This window comes from Dermatophagoides farinae, chromosome 7 (assembly GCF_024713945.1).
Source record: "Dermatophagoides farinae isolate YC_2012a chromosome 7, ASM2471394v1, whole genome shotgun sequence".
Taxonomy (NCBI): domain Eukaryota; kingdom Metazoa; phylum Arthropoda; class Arachnida; order Sarcoptiformes; family Pyroglyphidae; genus Dermatophagoides; species Dermatophagoides farinae.
Genome location: NC_134683.1, coordinates 4,273,895 through 4,290,590, shown reverse-complemented (window position 1 = coordinate 4,290,590; position 16,696 = coordinate 4,273,895). Strand labels below are relative to the sequence as shown.

General features: G+C 31.2%; 4 protein-coding genes across 4 annotated transcripts; 3 read left to right on the top strand and 1 right to left on the bottom strand.

Moving 5' to 3' along the window:
* The first annotated feature begins 14 nt into the window (after window positions 1–14).
* On the top strand, window positions 15–7,035 carry Pi4KIIIalpha (phosphatidylinositol 4-kinase III alpha). The gene is made up of 6 exons (XM_047059923.2): window positions 15–1,222; window positions 1,297–5,097; window positions 5,164–5,343; window positions 5,411–6,079; window positions 6,139–6,385; window positions 6,445–7,035. The coding sequence occupies exons 1-6, from the start codon at window positions 176–178 to the stop codon at window positions 6,828–6,830; spliced, it is 6,330 nt and encodes a 2,109-aa protein (XP_046915879.2). The 5' UTR covers window positions 15–175; the 3' UTR covers window positions 6,831–7,035.
* Window positions 7,036–7,231: 196 nt separating this feature from the next.
* LOC124496410 (huntingtin-interacting protein 1-like) lies at window positions 7,232–12,130 on the top strand. The gene is made up of 16 exons (XM_047059926.2): window positions 7,232–8,029; window positions 8,128–8,191; window positions 8,250–8,530; window positions 8,597–8,673; window positions 8,748–8,809; window positions 8,892–9,032; window positions 9,131–9,188; window positions 9,264–9,339; window positions 9,444–9,566; window positions 9,636–9,733; window positions 9,819–10,098; window positions 10,151–10,219; window positions 10,288–10,561; window positions 10,622–11,405; window positions 11,480–11,709; window positions 11,780–12,130. Exons 1-16 carry the CDS (start codon window positions 7,955–7,957, stop codon window positions 11,953–11,955), a joined length of 2,868 nt encoding a protein of 955 aa, XP_046915882.2. The 5' UTR covers window positions 7,232–7,954; the 3' UTR covers window positions 11,956–12,130.
* A 704-nt stretch (window positions 12,131–12,834) lies between these two features.
* Window positions 12,835–13,921, top strand: LOC124496417 (T-box transcription factor TBX1). Its single transcript, XM_047059934.2, has 4 exons — window positions 12,835–13,274; window positions 13,334–13,490; window positions 13,542–13,739; window positions 13,808–13,921. Exons 1-4 carry the CDS (start codon window positions 12,970–12,972, stop codon window positions 13,919–13,921), a joined length of 774 nt encoding a protein of 257 aa, XP_046915890.2. The 5' UTR covers window positions 12,835–12,969.
* On the bottom strand, window positions 13,686–16,656 carry LOC124496413 (anoctamin-10). Its single transcript, XM_047059930.2, has 8 exons — window positions 15,735–16,656; window positions 15,110–15,667; window positions 14,992–15,047; window positions 14,850–14,924; window positions 14,612–14,782; window positions 14,355–14,549; window positions 14,158–14,289; window positions 13,686–14,084 (listed from the first exon to the last, which is right to left on the bottom strand). The coding sequence occupies exons 1-8, from the start codon at window positions 16,204–16,206 to the stop codon at window positions 13,932–13,934; spliced, it is 1,812 nt and encodes a 603-aa protein (XP_046915886.2). The 5' UTR covers window positions 16,207–16,656; the 3' UTR covers window positions 13,686–13,931.
* Window positions 16,657–16,696: the final 40 nt, after the last annotated feature.

Sequence of the window (16,696 nt, the reverse complement as noted above, 5' to 3'; positions counted from 1 at the left end):
ATGAAAGTCAACATGGAATTGATTGGACCAAAAAAAAAATTTTTTTTTTCTTGTTTTCCAAAAGTCAAATCTTGAGTGTTATTTTAAATGAATGAGATCTTTTTTTTAGAATTTTAATTTTGTTTTGAATTTGAATAATTTGTATTTGATTGAGAGTAAATAAAAAGACCAGGCCATGCGAATAGCAAATCATAACAATTTCTTTTTCAATTCAATCCAAAATCTAGCTCGATCATGTGCTAAACAAAAAGAATGTCCAACCGATGCAATAAATTTCTTGCTTAGTTGCTGTCCATCACTTCCTTCATCATCATCATCATCACATATTCCTCGTGTACAAATTGATCAAAAATCACAAGATTCAGTTGTTGCTTTAATCATTTTTCTGATTGAATCAAATTTCCATCAACGTTATCGTGATGATATTGTGGATTATTTGCTAGATTTACTCGACAAATTGATTGATGCCGATTGGATTGAAGAGATTAAAATCTATGAACAAGATCGTATACCGATTGCCGAAAGATTCAGTTTCTGTGTGAATACTGCACTTACTGATGTTGCTTATTTCTGTCCAGAACTTACCAGAAAAATTATTGACAGACAAATTGATCTATTAGAACGATTGACCAACTTGCTTATTGAATTTCAACTAAATATTGTAGCTGACGATTGTATCAGACTTTGTGGCCATTTATTACCAATATTTCTTGGTCTTTGTCGATCAATTGGTCGTTGTTCGGCTGCCAAACGTAACGATACAAAAGAATCATTATTTTTGAAATTATTTCCAGCGAAATGGCAACCACCACAATCGGATCTATCACAAGAACCATCATTAGATGCTGACAAGATTACCATAAATGTGCCGACAATAAATTCATCAATAGGACGGAAAAGTATTCCAAAAAGTGATACTAGTCAATCATTACGTTCGAAAAGTTTATTATTATTGGATAACCACCACCATAATCATCAAAACAGTGGCGAACAACATAAACGAATTTGGGAAGATGTAGATTATCCGAGTATTTTTTTCCATAAATATGGTTCAAATTTCGATTGGTTTGTCGATGATTATTCCACATATTTTCGTAATGTCGAACAATTTAAAAAAAATTTCACATATGATCATTTACAGCGATTATTCGTTGTGTTCAACGCATTGCTCAACAAAGATTTATTGAAAACATTCGATGATGTTGCAGCCAAAGTATATGAGGTAGATATACAAATTGTTAATTTTCTTTTTCTTTTTTTATTCACGTGACTTGATCTTTTTTATTCTTCATTTAGCAAAATAAATTACGAATATTTCATTATAAACAATTCAACGAAATTGTCCATCTGGCTGTCATTGCATTATTGAAAAGTTTGCTATTTTTACGTACTGATCTAAGTCCAGAATTTATTGCTGAAATTGAAGAATTTGTTAAACTTCTTTATCTGAGTTGTCAATCAGAATTGAGTATTAAAAATCAATCAAATGTATCGTCATCGTCATCATCGATCAAAGTATTCAAATTTAATGTTCTTACCAATGCCCTTTGTTTGGATCTATTAGTTTGGACAGCTCAAGATGAAACTACAGCTGATACACTTAGTTTTCGAATATCTGAACGTTTAAATGCAACACATGGTCATCGATTAGTTGTCACACATTTACCTATATTTTTATCCTGTCTAAATGGCCTCGGCTATCTGGTACAATCATTTCCAACGGCAGCAGTCAGTTGTATATCTGTGTTACGTGATTTTCTTATTGTTCCATCACCAATATTGTTGAAATTATCGGAACAAAAACATCATGGTCAAAATTTAGAATCAGTTTCAAGTTTTACCGATTCATTAAGCATCACTATAAGTGATTATAATGGAAAATCAATGGCCATTAATTATTCAATTCTAGGTGAAAAATCTACTTTATTCAACAAATTACGTGATTGTGCCATTGATAATCTTTGCATATGTTTACGACATGGTCTTAAATACGATTCACATTGCATACAAGCAGCAATAGCATCCATATCAAATCATTTATATCAGGCAGAAAAATCAGCAAGAGAATCTACGATAATTTCAATGAATACAATTGTAACATTGGGACGAATGGCAATAAAATTATCGGATATTCCACGTACCGTTGAGATTGTATTTCAATTTTTTCAACAACGTTTTTGTCAACCAGTTTCCGGTATTGATTCATTAATCGTAGAACAATTAAGTGAAATGGCCATTGCTGACCGATGTCGTGATGTTGTTTATGATCATGCAATGAAAATGTTTGCCACTATAACCATACAATCAAGTGCAGCCTATAGTAATGATATGAATGATTATAAAAATAGTTATCGTCATGTATCGCTGGCTGTGATCAATTCATATGGTTATTTTGCTCGTCGTTTATATAAAGAATCCGATTTGATTGATTTATTGGGCCGTCTATTGGAATTATTCGTACAACTTGGCCTGGAAAGTAAACGTGCAAATGAAAAGAATCCAACGCTGGTGAAAACTTCAACCAGTGCTGGTAATCTTGGCATTCTCATACCGGTTATTGCTACAATAACGAAACGATTACCATTCCTGGAGAATCCAAAACCCCGGTTACATAAATTATTTCGTGATTTTTGGCTTTATTGTGTTGTCATGGGTTTCACTTCAAATACATCATTGTGGCCACAAGATTGGTATATTGGTGTAAAAGAAATTGCTGCCAAATCACCATTATTGAAATCATCATCACATTTACGATCAGATTTACATTTGAATTCCGCCATTCGAAATGATGCCGTATCTGGTCTGGAATTACAAGAAATTCGAAATCAAATTCTTGGTGATCTGGAATATAATTCTGAAGTATCAGCAATAATAAATAAATTAACATTTGCACAATGTATTTATCTATTGTCAATTTGTCGTCTAGAAGTATTTCGTGTTCAAACGAATTTTTCAATCAATCCATTCTATATAATCATGCAATATCTTGAAGATCATTCCATACAGAAAGATAAATACGGTATTTGGCAATGTATATTGAGCATTTCGGATAAAATATTCAATGTTTTTCTCGATATGATGGTGAAAAAACCAAAAAACAAAACCCGTGATAATGAATTGGAAGAATATTCAATCCTGTTGTTGGTCAAGTTTAATAATCGACAAAAACAAATACGTCGTGCTGCTGATCGTTATCTGTCCGGTTTGGTTGATCGTTTTCCACATCTACTGTGGAGCAAACGTGTACTGACAACAATGTTGAATATTCTTGAAGTATTGGGTCATTCGTTGGAATTTAATCACATGGAAGGTATTGTTGAACTACAAGTACCAGATACAAATTATTTAATACAATTAGCTGAAACAATGGAAGCAAGAGAAAGTATTGTCCGAGATTTTGGTGCACGTTGTGAAGGCATTATACAGGAGGCGGTAAAATGGGCGCCAAATATAACCCGTTCACATCTGCAAGAATATATGACAAATTCACGTACAGCATTGGATGATTTTGGTCAACATAGTGGTCTAACATTAGCCGTACATTCAATAGCAAATTGTTCGGCACCGAATGAAAAAATTACATTACCAACGACGACGATGATGGTTCAAGCGGGTAAAATACCATTTTTTGTTCGTAATAAATGTTCAGAATTCATATCGACCACTAGTATTCGAACATATTATTTGGGTGAAATATCCGGCATGTTGGCTCAAACAGTGCAACAAAAATCGAAAAAAGATATTATCAATAAATTGATTGCAGAATTTCAACAAAGTTGTAATCTTGGCGATGTTTACTTGCATGAAGAATGTATTTATCGAATCACGGCAATGATTATTTTATCACCGGAATGTGATCTACATCTATTTCATCTATTATGTTGGGCACCTGTTTATCTGTTTTCACACAAAACGATCTATTCAATTATTTCATCATGGAAATGGCTACTATCAGCTCGTTCGGATCTTGAATTAATGTTCACAAAAGAAATGTCCGCAGCATGGGTGGCAACATTTGATAAGAAAATTGGTTTGTTTGCACCAGATTCAATCAATGTGGATCCATTATCTTGTAGTGATGATTTGCAACTAAAACCAGATACACCATATCTTGGAGCTCATGCTGAATGGGTTAAATTTCTAAATGAACGTATTGAAATTGCAAAATATTCATCATTAGATCAGGTGGAAATATTCGTCAATCTTCTTCATCGATCATTACATATGAGCGTTGGTCGTGTTTATTATAGTACACGTAATATATCGACGATTGGCACAAGATTTCGTTTACTAAATTGTGGCCTATCATTGGTTCAAGGTGAAACAATGCTGAATTCAGTTAGTAAATTTGTACTACGTGAACGAATATATTCGGCCGCTATTGATTATTTTTGTGGACCACAAATTTGTCCATCACAAAAAAGTACTGAACTACGTGAAGATATTGTTTCGTTGATTAAATTCTGGCAATCATTGCATGCTGATCGTAAATATTTGAAAACGGTTAATGTACCGGATTTAAATTCTGCTGATAATATTTCACAATCATTACATTTGAATGCTGATCAACGTAGTCTGTCGATTGATACGAATCTGAATCAAAGTCGTATAACACCAACTGGTGGTTGGATCAACACTGTACCATTGTCCAGTAATGTATCGACAATATCGAAACGTTCATCGGCATTTAAAGGATCACATTATAAAAATAAAGAAAATAATGGTTATCTAGATTGTTTTCTCAAAGACTATATTCGTAAACGAAATTTGGTGCTCAGTTTATTGGCTATTGAAATTGAATTTCTTATCTCTTGGTATAATCCACTCAATTTATCGGATTTAGCCATACCCGGCGAAGAAACCGTATTGAAATGGTTTAATCAACCAATGAATCAACGAAATCTACGTGAAATTGTACGATTGGCATGGAATATTTCACCATCATTGGCAGTGTTTTTACCATGTAGATTTAAGAATACGGAAATTGTACAAGAAATTTCACGTTTAGTACAGATTTATCCTATGGCTGTTTGTCATATTCCAGAAGCACTTGATTATCTAGTCACCAGTGATATGATTCTAAATGAAAGATTAGAGGTAAGTTTGTGTGTGTGTGTGTTGATTTGATTTCACTAATTTTCCAAAAATTTTTTTTTCTTGTAGCTCAACTATATGCTGACATGGGCACCAATTACACCGATAAAAGCATTGTCATTTTTTTCACGTAAATATCCCAATCATCCAATAACGGTACAATTTGCCATACGGAATTTATTTCAAACAAAACCTGATGTCATCATGATGTTTATACCACAATTATTACAAGCTGTTCGTTATGATGCGGTAGGTTTTGATTTTTGTTTTTTGTTAAAACGTTGAAATTTCATTGTTTTTTTGTATTGATTCATAGATTGGCTACATAACTGAATTCATTAAATCAATTGCTAAAATATCACAATTATTGGCACATCAATTCATTTGGAATATGAACACAAATTTGTATAAAGATGAAGAAGGAGTGATAAAAGATCTTGATGTTTATGATCAATACGAAATGATTATCAATTCAATTGTCAATTCATTGTCTGGACCGGCGAAAGCATTCTATGAGAAAGAATTTGATTTTTTCGGTAAAGTTACAAATATTTCCGGTGAAATACGTCCATATCCAAAAGGCGAGGAAAGAAAAAATGCACTTTTACGTTGTCTTTCACGTATTGATGTTCAATTAGGCTGTTATTTGCCTTCGAAACCAGAAGCATTAGTTATTGATATTGATCGATTAACTGGTGTACCGTTACAAAGTGCTGCTAAAGCACCGTTTTTGGCACGATTTAAAATTATTTATTGTGGCCAAGATCAATTGGAATCATTGGCAATGAATGATGATAATCAGGATGATCAATATCTTCGATCAATGGGCCAAGAAATGTGGGAAGCAGCCATTTTTAAAGTTGGTGATGATGTACGCCAGGATATGCTTGCATTACAGATCATTAAATTATTCAAGAATGTATTCAAAAAAGTTGGACTTGATCTTTTCCTTTATCCATATCGTGTTGTGGCCACAGCTCCTGGTGTAAGTTTGTTATTCGAGATATTTCACTTCTTTTTTTCTGATATTTTTTTTTGTAACAGTGTGGTGTTATCGAATGTGTACCGAATGCTAAATCACGTGATCAATTAGGCCGTAAAACGGACATTTCGCTTTATGATTATTTTCTCACCATCTATGGTGATGAATCATCTGGTCGTTTTCAAGAAGCTCGTGCTAATTTCGTTAAAAGTATGGCTGCATATAGTGTGGTTGGTTTCTTGTTGCAAATCAAAGATCGTCATAATGGTAACATTATGATTGATGAAGATGGACACATTATTCATATTGGTATGTGAGCCAATTTTTTTTGGACTAGAACTCATGTTTTGTTTTGTTTTTTTTCCTAGATTTTGGTTTCATGTTTGAAAGTTCACCAGGTGGAAATTTAGGATTTGAACCAGACATTAAACTTACTGATGAAATGGTACAAGTAATGGGTGGCAAGATTGATGCACCGGCATTTCAATGGTTCGAAATACTTTGTGTACAAGCATATCTTGCCGTACGGCCATATCGTGAATCAATAATCACATTAGTATCATTAATGCTTGATACTGGGCTACCATGTTTTCGTGGCCAAACAGTTAAACAGTTGACTACACGTTTTTGTCCAGAATATAATGATAAAGATGCTGCAACATATATGTTACAAATTATTCGTGATTCATTCCTTAATTTACGTACACGTACCTATGATATGATACAATATTATCAGAATCAAATTCCTTATTAATTTTTATGCGTGTGTGTGTTTGATGAAATCAAATTGTTTGTTATTTGTCATTTGTCTCATTAGCATAAATTATTTGTTGTTGTTTGTTGTTCTGTTTTGTTTTGTTTTGTTTTCTGTTGTCTATTTTCAAATATCATGTGTGCATCATCATCACCAATCATCATGTTATATTTATATATTCAATAAAAGAAAATTAGTCCACTAATAACCGTGTGGTTATTTTTATTTCCACCTATAACAATCCAATCTATAATAACTGGTAGTATCCGTTATACTCGATTAACTTATAGAGATCTTTTTGTTTTCTTGTGAGAATGAAGTAATTTATTACCCCGTTTTTTTCTTAATGTTCCAAATGTTTATATGTTTCTTGTTTTCAATACATTTGAATGGCAAATGTATTCGTTAAACTAGACTAGATTCGTCAAAATTAGAACAGTAAAATACTTTTTAGAATCATGATGATAGAGCAAGTACATTCGATTTACAGTTATACTTCGGTTATGACGATTTGTTTTCATCATTGAGCAATAGAGATGATTATCATGAATGATTTTTTTTTTTTTTGGACACAAAACAATAAAAACAGACAGATTGATTTTATTTGCAAAGTTTATGTTTGTTTGATATAAACGTAACCCTGTGTTTATGATAACGTAACAATGTTTAGTTGGCCATCTTGGAACCACCCGAAAATATTGTCGTTAACCGATGCACTACCATATATATATCTATTTATTATGGATTGATTTCACCGACCAATGTGCCCACCTCCACCACCACCACCACCACTTCACACACACACGCATCAGTCTCAAACATAAAAACGACAAAATTGCCTCGTTGTTGTGTGTGTGTGTTATTTTCATTGTAGAAATTTTAATGTGCGTTTCAGTGTATGTGTGTCGTTGACAGTGTTTTTTTTTTGTTGGTTTGAATCATCATCACAATCATCATCCAAATAAAATAAAATCATTTTATGGAAACCGATAATAATAAAAAAAAATGCACATCAAATCATTTGATTGATAACACACACACATACACACACATAAACAACATCAGCACAATGTTTTTGACTTGACAAAATAAATGACGAATCATACAAACAATAAAAACAAACGATGAATCTACACGATCGTCTTGTTTTTCCACGAACAAGTCTCGATATAACGAAAGATAATTTTGAGAAAAGTTTCGTAAGTTTCGAATCTTTGTTCATTTTGTTTTTTGTTTTCATTGATGATAAGCTTGTCTTGTTTTTTTTTGGATTTTGTTCATCATTTTTTTTCCACAGTATACCAGTGTTCGTAAAGCAATCAATTCAACAGAATGTCCGGTGAAAGAAAAACATATTCGAAGTAAGAAAGTTTGTTTTGATTTGATGATTTTTTTAATGATTTATCATCATCACCGTAGGAATTGTCATTGGTACATATCTGGCCAAATCGGGTCAGATTTTCTGGTCATATGCACGACAATTACAATTGGATGGCCATCCAATTGTTTGTTGGAAATTTTGTCATGTTCTACATAAATTAATTCGTGATGGCCATCCAAAAACTATTCCAGATTCATATCGTTATCGGACAAGATTATTGGAACTTTGTAAAATGTGGGGATTACTCAAACATGGCTATGGCAGACTTATTCAAAACTATTGTTCATTACTAGTCAATAAAATTGATTTCCATATTCGTGTAAGTTGTTTTCAAGTGGATTGTCAATTCATCATATTTGAAATTGTTATTTTTGTGTTGAAATAGAATCCCCGTTTTCCTGGTAATCTTAAAATCACTGATGATGATCTGGATCGTATCGGTGAAAATGATGTGAACATTTTGTAAGTTTGTTCATATATATATTGATTGAATGAATTTTGAATTTTTTTTTGTTTCATTCTTCTGATGATTCTAGTTTTCAATTATGTTGCGAAATCTATGATTATATGGATGAAATTCTATGCTTACAGAACAATGGTTTGTGGCAATTAGTTTTTTTTGTTTTGTTTTGTTTTTTGCATTTCACACTTTTACCTTGCACTCTAATCAATGGAAATAGTTTACAATTTGCTTGATACAAGCTTTTCCTCTTCGATGACAAGCTCTGGTCAATGTCGTATTGCACCAATTATTATGTGCATACAGGATTCAAGTCAACTATATGATTTTACGGTGAAAATTTTATTTAAACTTCATCATGGTATGTATTGATTGATTATAAATGATACAATCAATAAATTGTTGTCGATGTGTTATTTATTCTATTCAATTTATTGTTATTACATACATTATATATAGCATTGCCACATCCAACGCTTGAGGGCCATAGAGAACGATTTCTAAATCAATTTAAATTGTAAGTTAGACAAAAATTATCTATTAATACAACTCAATGATGATAATAATGATTATCTTTCCACTTACTCATAAGATTGAAGACATTCTATTCCAATTACAGCAGATTGCAATATATTAGGAATCTTATTGAAATGCCACAATTGCCAGAGGTTATTTATTATTATTTTTTATTTTTTATTTTTTTTTTTTTTTTTTTTTGATAATGATAATTGTCAAAACAATAACCAATTCAATTCAATGATTTTATTTATAGGAACCACCGAATTTTTTTGTCCAATCAAATCTTCATAGCCATGTTACACCGATTGTGGTTATACCGGAACAACAAGATGAAGAACCAATTGAAGATAATTTACTTGATCTTACTTTTGATGATGTAAGTTTTTTGGATGGAAATCGTTGATGAATATTGATGATTATTGATTTTTCATTTTTTTTCTTGAAGAATGATGCTGATAAAGTAAATGAATCATTAGTATGGTCATTTCAAGATGATGAAGCAAATAAAACCATTTCACATGAACGTAATTTAATCGAAGAAAAGTAAGAATTTGTCATACATAGTTTGTGGAAAGAGCGAATGAATTCGAATTTTAATTTTTCATTCTTGTTGTTGTTGTTGTTAAAGGGATCGTATCATTGAAAGATTCGGTAATAGAATCGGTGAATTAGAAGTAGAAATGCAGCAAACAAAATTTGAATATGAAAAACGATTGGATGATTATAAACGACAGATTGCTGAATTAGAATGTGCCGCTGCCCAACGTATGGAACGTGAAGTGGAACAAATGAAAATTGAAATGGAAAAACAAAAATCCTGTGTAGCCGAAGAACAGGCATCAAAATTTACAAAAATGAAAGAATTTTATAACAAGTTTCGTGCCGAACATATTGAACTATTGAAAACGGTATGGTTGTCGATTGATATATTTTTTTGTAATTGAAGTGTTTTGTTTGTAGAAAGCAGAAAACGATAAACAATTGGCCACAACGTTGAAATCATTGGAACAATTGAAAAATGAAAAAGAGGTAATTATAATGACCGAAAATTAAATTATGGATCATCACTTAATTTATATCATTTTTTTCATCCAAAGACATTGTTGCAACAATTAAATGATCATCATCAAAAAGATGTACAGATGGATTCCATTGCGAATATCAATGGTGAACTAAGAGTACAGCTAGAATTTGTTCAACAACAATATGAAAAAGTTGCAAATGAATTGGAAACATTGAAATGTTCGAAAAAAGATATTGATGACAGATATCAATCAATGATTTCGCAATTGGAACATGCACGACAAGAATTGTCCAAACAAAAACTTGAGCATTCGAATCAAATTGACAAAACTAACAAAACATTTATCGGTAAGATATTGATTGATCGTATATTTTCAACCTAATTTGAATTTTTTTATCATTTCATAGCTACACTTTTGAATGAATCAACAAAAATATCTAAACGATTAGTTGATGAAGAAATGGATTTGGGCCTTTTATCAGTCAATTGTAGTCCACAATATTTTTGCACACAAATTCAGATATTAATTACAAGATTCAGTGATTATGAACGTTTGATTCAATCACGTGGCTATTCTATCGAACTATTCCTTGAAGCATTCCATTATTATTATCAACTTTTCTATATGATAAATTGTTCCAAAACAACTGTCCGTAGTATTGCTAATATTGATCTTTCACAGGAATTGTCCAACAAATGTGTTCATTTGGTGCAGTTAAATACCGATTTAGTTCCATTGATTTTGAATGATTTCCATAAAGATAATGGTGATTACATTGAAAAGATTAAACAATGTTTACAAGATATTTACGTGATCACCCAGAAAGTATTACCAGAATTAACTTTGAATCAAAAAAATCTTGACCTCGAATCATTGCTCAATAAAGAAATGGCACAGATGGATCAAGCGATTCAAGATGCTGTATCGAAAATTGAACAAATGTTAACGGCATCAAATGTTCAACAAACTGGAATCAAATTGGAAGTGAATGGTAAAATTCTTACCGCCTGTACAGCATTGATGCAAGCAATTCGACAATTGATTGTTGATTCGAAACATTTGCAGCTGGAAATTGCATCAAAACAGAAAGGAAATTTTTCTATAAAAGAATTCTATCAACGTAATCATCGTTGGACTGAAGGTTTAATTTCGGCCGCAAAAACTGTTGCTGCCGATGCTAATCTTCTTGTGTAAGTAGTATTTCATGTGGCCAAAAAAAATGATTAAATTAATTGTTTGTTTTTTTCAAACGAAAAAAAACCAGTGAAACAGCCGATAAAATCATCTCCGGTTCTGGTAAATTCGAAGCATTAATGGCAGCTTCACAAGAAATTGCTGCATCTTGTGCTCAACTAGTCGTCGCATCACGTGTGAAAGCTGATTCTTCCAGTCAGAATTTATCGAATCTATCGAAATCATCGAAATCTGTGCTACAAGAAACTGGCAATATTATTGCCATCACTAAACATTGTAGTAAATTGATTGAAGACAATGGTAAGTCTACTATATATGAACAAACTATTTGTATTTCTATTCATCATGGTTTATGTGTTTGTGTCTATAGTTGAAACAGATTTTTCCAAATTATCTTTACATCAAGCAAAACGTTCAGAAATGGAATGTCAAGTTAAAGTATTGGAATTGGAAAATGCATTGGAAAAAGAACGTGTACGTTTAGCATCAATACGACGTGCACATTATCATCTTGCAGAATCATTGTCAAATTCTGATTCAAATTGATCACAACAACAACACAATCGTCATGAATTATTTTTTATTTGGATATTCTTTCATTTATCCTTTGTGTGCATCTGTCAATTATTATTATTATTATTTTTCAAAACTCGAGCATGTTTTTATTTTATCGGATAGTTGAGTCATCTTTTTTTTTATTTTATTATACGATATACGATATTTAATATTCAACAATGAATTTGAAATAAACAAAAAAAAAACTGATCGATGAATCTGAATTTAAACACCAGTACTGCCATCTATAGAAAAGAACCATGAACAATTTAATCTTTTTTTTTTGACAATTTTATCGTTTTGAAGTTTTTTGTTGTTGTTGTTGTTGTTGAAGTCAATTTGTTCAAAATCGATCATTGAGTGTGAATGTGAATGTGATGCCACATCTTTTTTCATATAAAGGATAATAGCACTTATAGAACATTATCCGCGTTTTTGTTACGGCAAAAAAAAACAAAATAAAACAGAAAAAAACGAATTGATTTTTTTTTTTTTTTTTGATTAAATCCAGAATGCTGTTGATGTGTGTGTGTGTGTGATCGGGTAAAATAAACAGGAATGTTTTGTGTGTTTGTCTGTTTCGTTTTGTTTTCCTGATGTTTTTTCTTTGATTTCTAACAAAAAAGAGAAAGATCATGACAATAGATAGATTATAGTCAATCAATCTATCGTGGTGTCTCATTTCGGATTAAACTGTTTTTTTTTGTTTTGTTTTGTTTATAAAAGTGATTGACGTTTACTGCAAATCGATCCATCCATCCATCCATCTATCCATTTGATACAACGAATTTTTTCTTTTTGATTTAGATTTACATTAAAATTGTTGTTGTTGTTGTTGTTGTTGTTATTATTTTTCGTATTGATCGCTATTTGTTATTTTATTCACAATGAATAATAAGAAAAACGACGACGATTCATTTCGAAATTCCGTATTCTGCATTCTGTTTTGGTTGTCTAAGAAAATATATCACACAAATCCATTTTTTTTTCATACATACTTTACGTATGGAACAAAATTCGAATGTTCATCATTTTGATACATGGATGAATATGATGAATATGAATGATGACCATTATGACCATTATGATGATTATTGGAAATTTTCATCAATAAAAATGTCATTAGAATCTAGATGTTTATGGCATGAATTTAATAAAATTGGTAATGAAATGATTGTAACAAAAGCTGGCCGTCGTCCATTTCCAACATTTCAGATTCGTTTGAAAGGAATGAATCCTGATGCTGATTACATTTTAATGATGGATTTCCTTTTGGCCGATGATAAACGTTATCGTTATGCATTTCACAAGTAAGTTTCACGACATAACAACATTTCAAATTTTAAATCACGTTTTTTTTAAAAAAAAGCTCAAGTTGGATAATTGCCGGACAAGCTGATTCTAGTGGACCACCACGAATACATGTTCATCAAGATTCATCAGCCAAAGGCGGTCAATGGATGAGACAGACAATTGCATTTGATCGTCTTAAATTTACGAATAATCCTTTGGATGATAATGGTCATGTAAGTTATGTCAATTAATTAATTCGAATTTAATTAAATTTTGTCATACAGATAATTCTCAATTCAATGCATCGATATCAACCACGATTTCATGTAATTGGTTGTGAGCAGCCAACAACAACAACAACAACAAATGATCAACAAACATCAAAATATCATCATCATCATCATCATCATAAAAGAAATTTTCGAACATTTATTTTCAATGAAACTCAATTTATTGCTGTAACTGCATATCAAAATCATAGGGTATATAAAAAAAAACATCTCAAGTTTATAAAAACAAATTATAAATTTTTCTTTCAATTTTCACATAGATAACACAATTAAAAATAGCTAGTAATCCATTTGCAAAAGGATTTCGTCAACACCAACAACAAAAACAGCAGCAACAACAAACTGATGATATGACCATAACTAGATTAGCTTAAACATCTGAGATTAATCGAGCTTTTTGTCTTGACTGGCAATGGTGGTGGTGGTGCTGGCGGTAGTCAATTGTAAATATTTTCGCCGATTTAATCGATGATGAACATCACGTGGAATATCTGGTACTACGTACCAGAAAATCAATACTATTGTAAGAAAAATGTGCTACGAAAACAAAAAAAAAATCATTTTCATCATCAAATGTCAATTCGTACAACAATCAATCAAATTCTCTTACTTCAGCATAGACGACAAGTTTAAAAGTTGAAAGATTGAAATAAAAACCCAACAATTGAACCTGATCGGATACTAATTCCAATGTTAGAAAATTTGAAATCACAATAATGATGGAAAGAACTTCGAATGATTTCTGTAAATATTACAAAAAAAAACATTATTCTGGAATAAATAATCTACATTTAAAAAAAAATTTACAATCCATGCATTATTTATCGATTTCATTGATTTCTGAAATGGACGCCGTTTACAATACACCAATTTAGCAGCATCCATACGAACTTCCATAACACTGTTGATTGCGGCAACAAGTGGTGCCCATGGCCAAATCGATATGAATAGAAAAGCATAACCATATTGGATGAATAATTCAAGACAATCATAATACGTATGCTAAATGATTATGAAAAGAGGTAATCAGAGATAATTTTAGCAGGCTAAATTTCAAATATTACCTCATAGATATAAAGATTTTTTTCATCATAAATCTGTTGCTGCCACTGTGATTTGTTTGAAGATTGACCAAATAATTTTTTCGGATCATTTCGATAAATCAAAAACATTGGTATGAATACTTCGAGAAAATTTTCCACCGTTTTATTCACAGTCAACATTGTTATCAGTGTCTAATACATGATCAATGGATGAGAAAAAAAATGAATTTCTGGAAACAAAACAAAAAAGAAAACTTACATATCTCAACATGTCCATATCTTTCATATAGAAAGCAATATAGAAAAGACAGATGAAATTGTTGAAAAATTCAAACTAATCAACGAAAAAAAAGAATGTTAAATTAAATATATCAAATTGTTGTTTGATTTGTACAACTTACCAGAACCAATTTGACGATTAAATGATTTTCATGTGATTCTTGTGTTTTATGATTTTCTATTTGATTTGATCATTTGACAATGAAAACTTTTTTTTACTGTTTATTCACGATTACTTACCATAATTATTCAATCTGGTTGCAGCTACAATATACAAATGATTCATAAACATAACAATCACTGCATAAACAATACTTGGTACGAAACAAAATATAAAATTCAATATGGATGGATCTTCATTATAATGGCTAGCCATCCAATCTTCACAATCGAAATAAATACACATTAATTCAAATGAAAGATATAGACATACAATAACGAATGGTACGGAAATGAAATATTCTTTACACCAGGTTTTTGTTATTGGATAATATGGAACCATTTCTTCGGTGGTTGGATCCATACGCATTCCTTTACTACGAAAAGCTGGCCTTGCTTTTTCCAATTCAATCAAATCGATTGTACCCCAATCAAATGCTAAACGTTTAGCAAAACGTTTCCACATTTTTATGAATACAAATGAACCAAAACATATGATTATCGTGTATAATTCATTTGGAATATGTAATAGACAGCTGATTAGATAGACAATAGTGGCCAAACAAAACATATCACGATAATAGTTGAGAAAAGCAAAATAGAATCCAATCATTTCACCAAAATAATTACGAACATAATCTGAATATGAGAATAAAAGCAGAATTATATATGTGAACATCTGATTTATGATCATTTTAAAAATTACCTATATTGTGGCTAAAGCTGACACAATAATTGGATCGTAAATTTTCCAAATGTTCATAATCATGTAAAGGAAAATAATGTGTAATCACTTTTTGGTAGCAACAAATTTCAATTATTGATTGTCCAGGATAAAGTGTAACATCGGGCAAGCCAACAATCGACGTTCGATTGGTCGAACAAATTCGTCGGATCCAATCATATAAAATACGTTGTTTTTCCGCCGTATTCAATTTATTCAAATCATCCGGTTGTTTCAAATGTTGACGTTTCAATTGTTTATAAACATGATTAGCATTTTCTTCCAACAGTTTTTCCGAACAACTAATTAATAATATAAGATCTTCAGGCAATGATGATGATGATTGCCTGTGTTGATTATCTAGATCGATTATCGATAAATTCAAATGATTTTCTTGTAATAATGATATTAACCATCGTTTTGTTTTGATCGGTGCTTGTCGATTCAATATCATAACAAATGATGCAGATGTTTGATAATGATTGATGGGTAAATCGATAAACAATAGATCATTGTCATGCACTGAATATTTTTGCTGTTGTTGTTGTTCATTTTCATCATCATCATCATCATATGATGACTAGATTTATTTTTTCGAATCATCATTATTTTTTTTATCTTTTACATTCGATATGTCACATAAATTAATTAAATCGCACAGTTTTTACTTTAATGAATGAATGAATGAAATTCTTTCACAAATAAAATATCGGAATTGGCACTCATTGATAAATATTCAGAACCCACCCACACAAGTGGAAAGAAATTCTTATAAGATGGAACAAAAATAGCCGATCATCATCATCATCATCAAAACATCTGTATTCATGATGATTCTACAAGTCATCAACAGAAAAAAAAACCAAAATGCAACCAACCATTCAATGATTCGATAGATGATGTTACGTTTAAATTTCCAAAATGGTCACAATAGTTAAATGTTT

Coding starts and splice junctions, on each gene's coding strand:
- Pi4KIIIalpha (XM_047059923.2), top strand. CDS start 176: ATGCGAATAGCAAATCATAACAATTTCTTTTTCAATTCAATCCAAAAT. Junction 1,223..1,296: donor TTGCAGCCAAAGTATATGAG/GTAGATATACAA, acceptor TTCTTCATTTAG/CAAAATAAATTACGAATATT. Junction 6,080..6,138: donor TTGTGGCCACAGCTCCTGGT/GTAAGTTTGTTA, acceptor TTTTTGTAACAG/TGTGGTGTTATCGAATGTGT.
- LOC124496413 (XM_047059930.2), bottom strand. CDS start 16,206: ATGATATTGAATCGACAAGCACCGATCAAAACAAAACGATGGTTAATA. Junction 14,550..14,611: donor AAAATCTTTATATCTATGAG/GTAATATTTGAA, acceptor ATAATCATTTAG/CATACGTATTATGATTGTCT. Junction 14,290..14,354: donor CGATAAATAATGCATGGATT/GTAAATTTTTTT, acceptor TAATATTTACAG/AAATCATTCGAAGTTCTTTC.
- LOC124496410 (XM_047059926.2), top strand. CDS start 7,955: ATGAATCTACACGATCGTCTTGTTTTTCCACGAACAAGTCTCGATATA. Junction 9,033..9,130: donor TTTATTTAAACTTCATCATG/GTATGTATTGAT, acceptor CATTATATATAG/CATTGCCACATCCAACGCTT. Junction 9,189..9,263: donor TTTCTAAATCAATTTAAATT/GTAAGTTAGACA, acceptor CTTACTCATAAG/ATTGAAGACATTCTATTCCA.
- LOC124496417 (XM_047059934.2), top strand. CDS start 12,970: ATGGAACAAAATTCGAATGTTCATCATTTTGATACATGGATGAATATG. Junction 13,275..13,333: donor TATCGTTATGCATTTCACAA/GTAAGTTTCACG, acceptor TTTAAAAAAAAG/CTCAAGTTGGATAATTGCCG. Junction 13,740..13,807: donor CTGCATATCAAAATCATAGG/GTATATAAAAAA, acceptor ATTTTCACATAG/ATAACACAATTAAAAATAGC.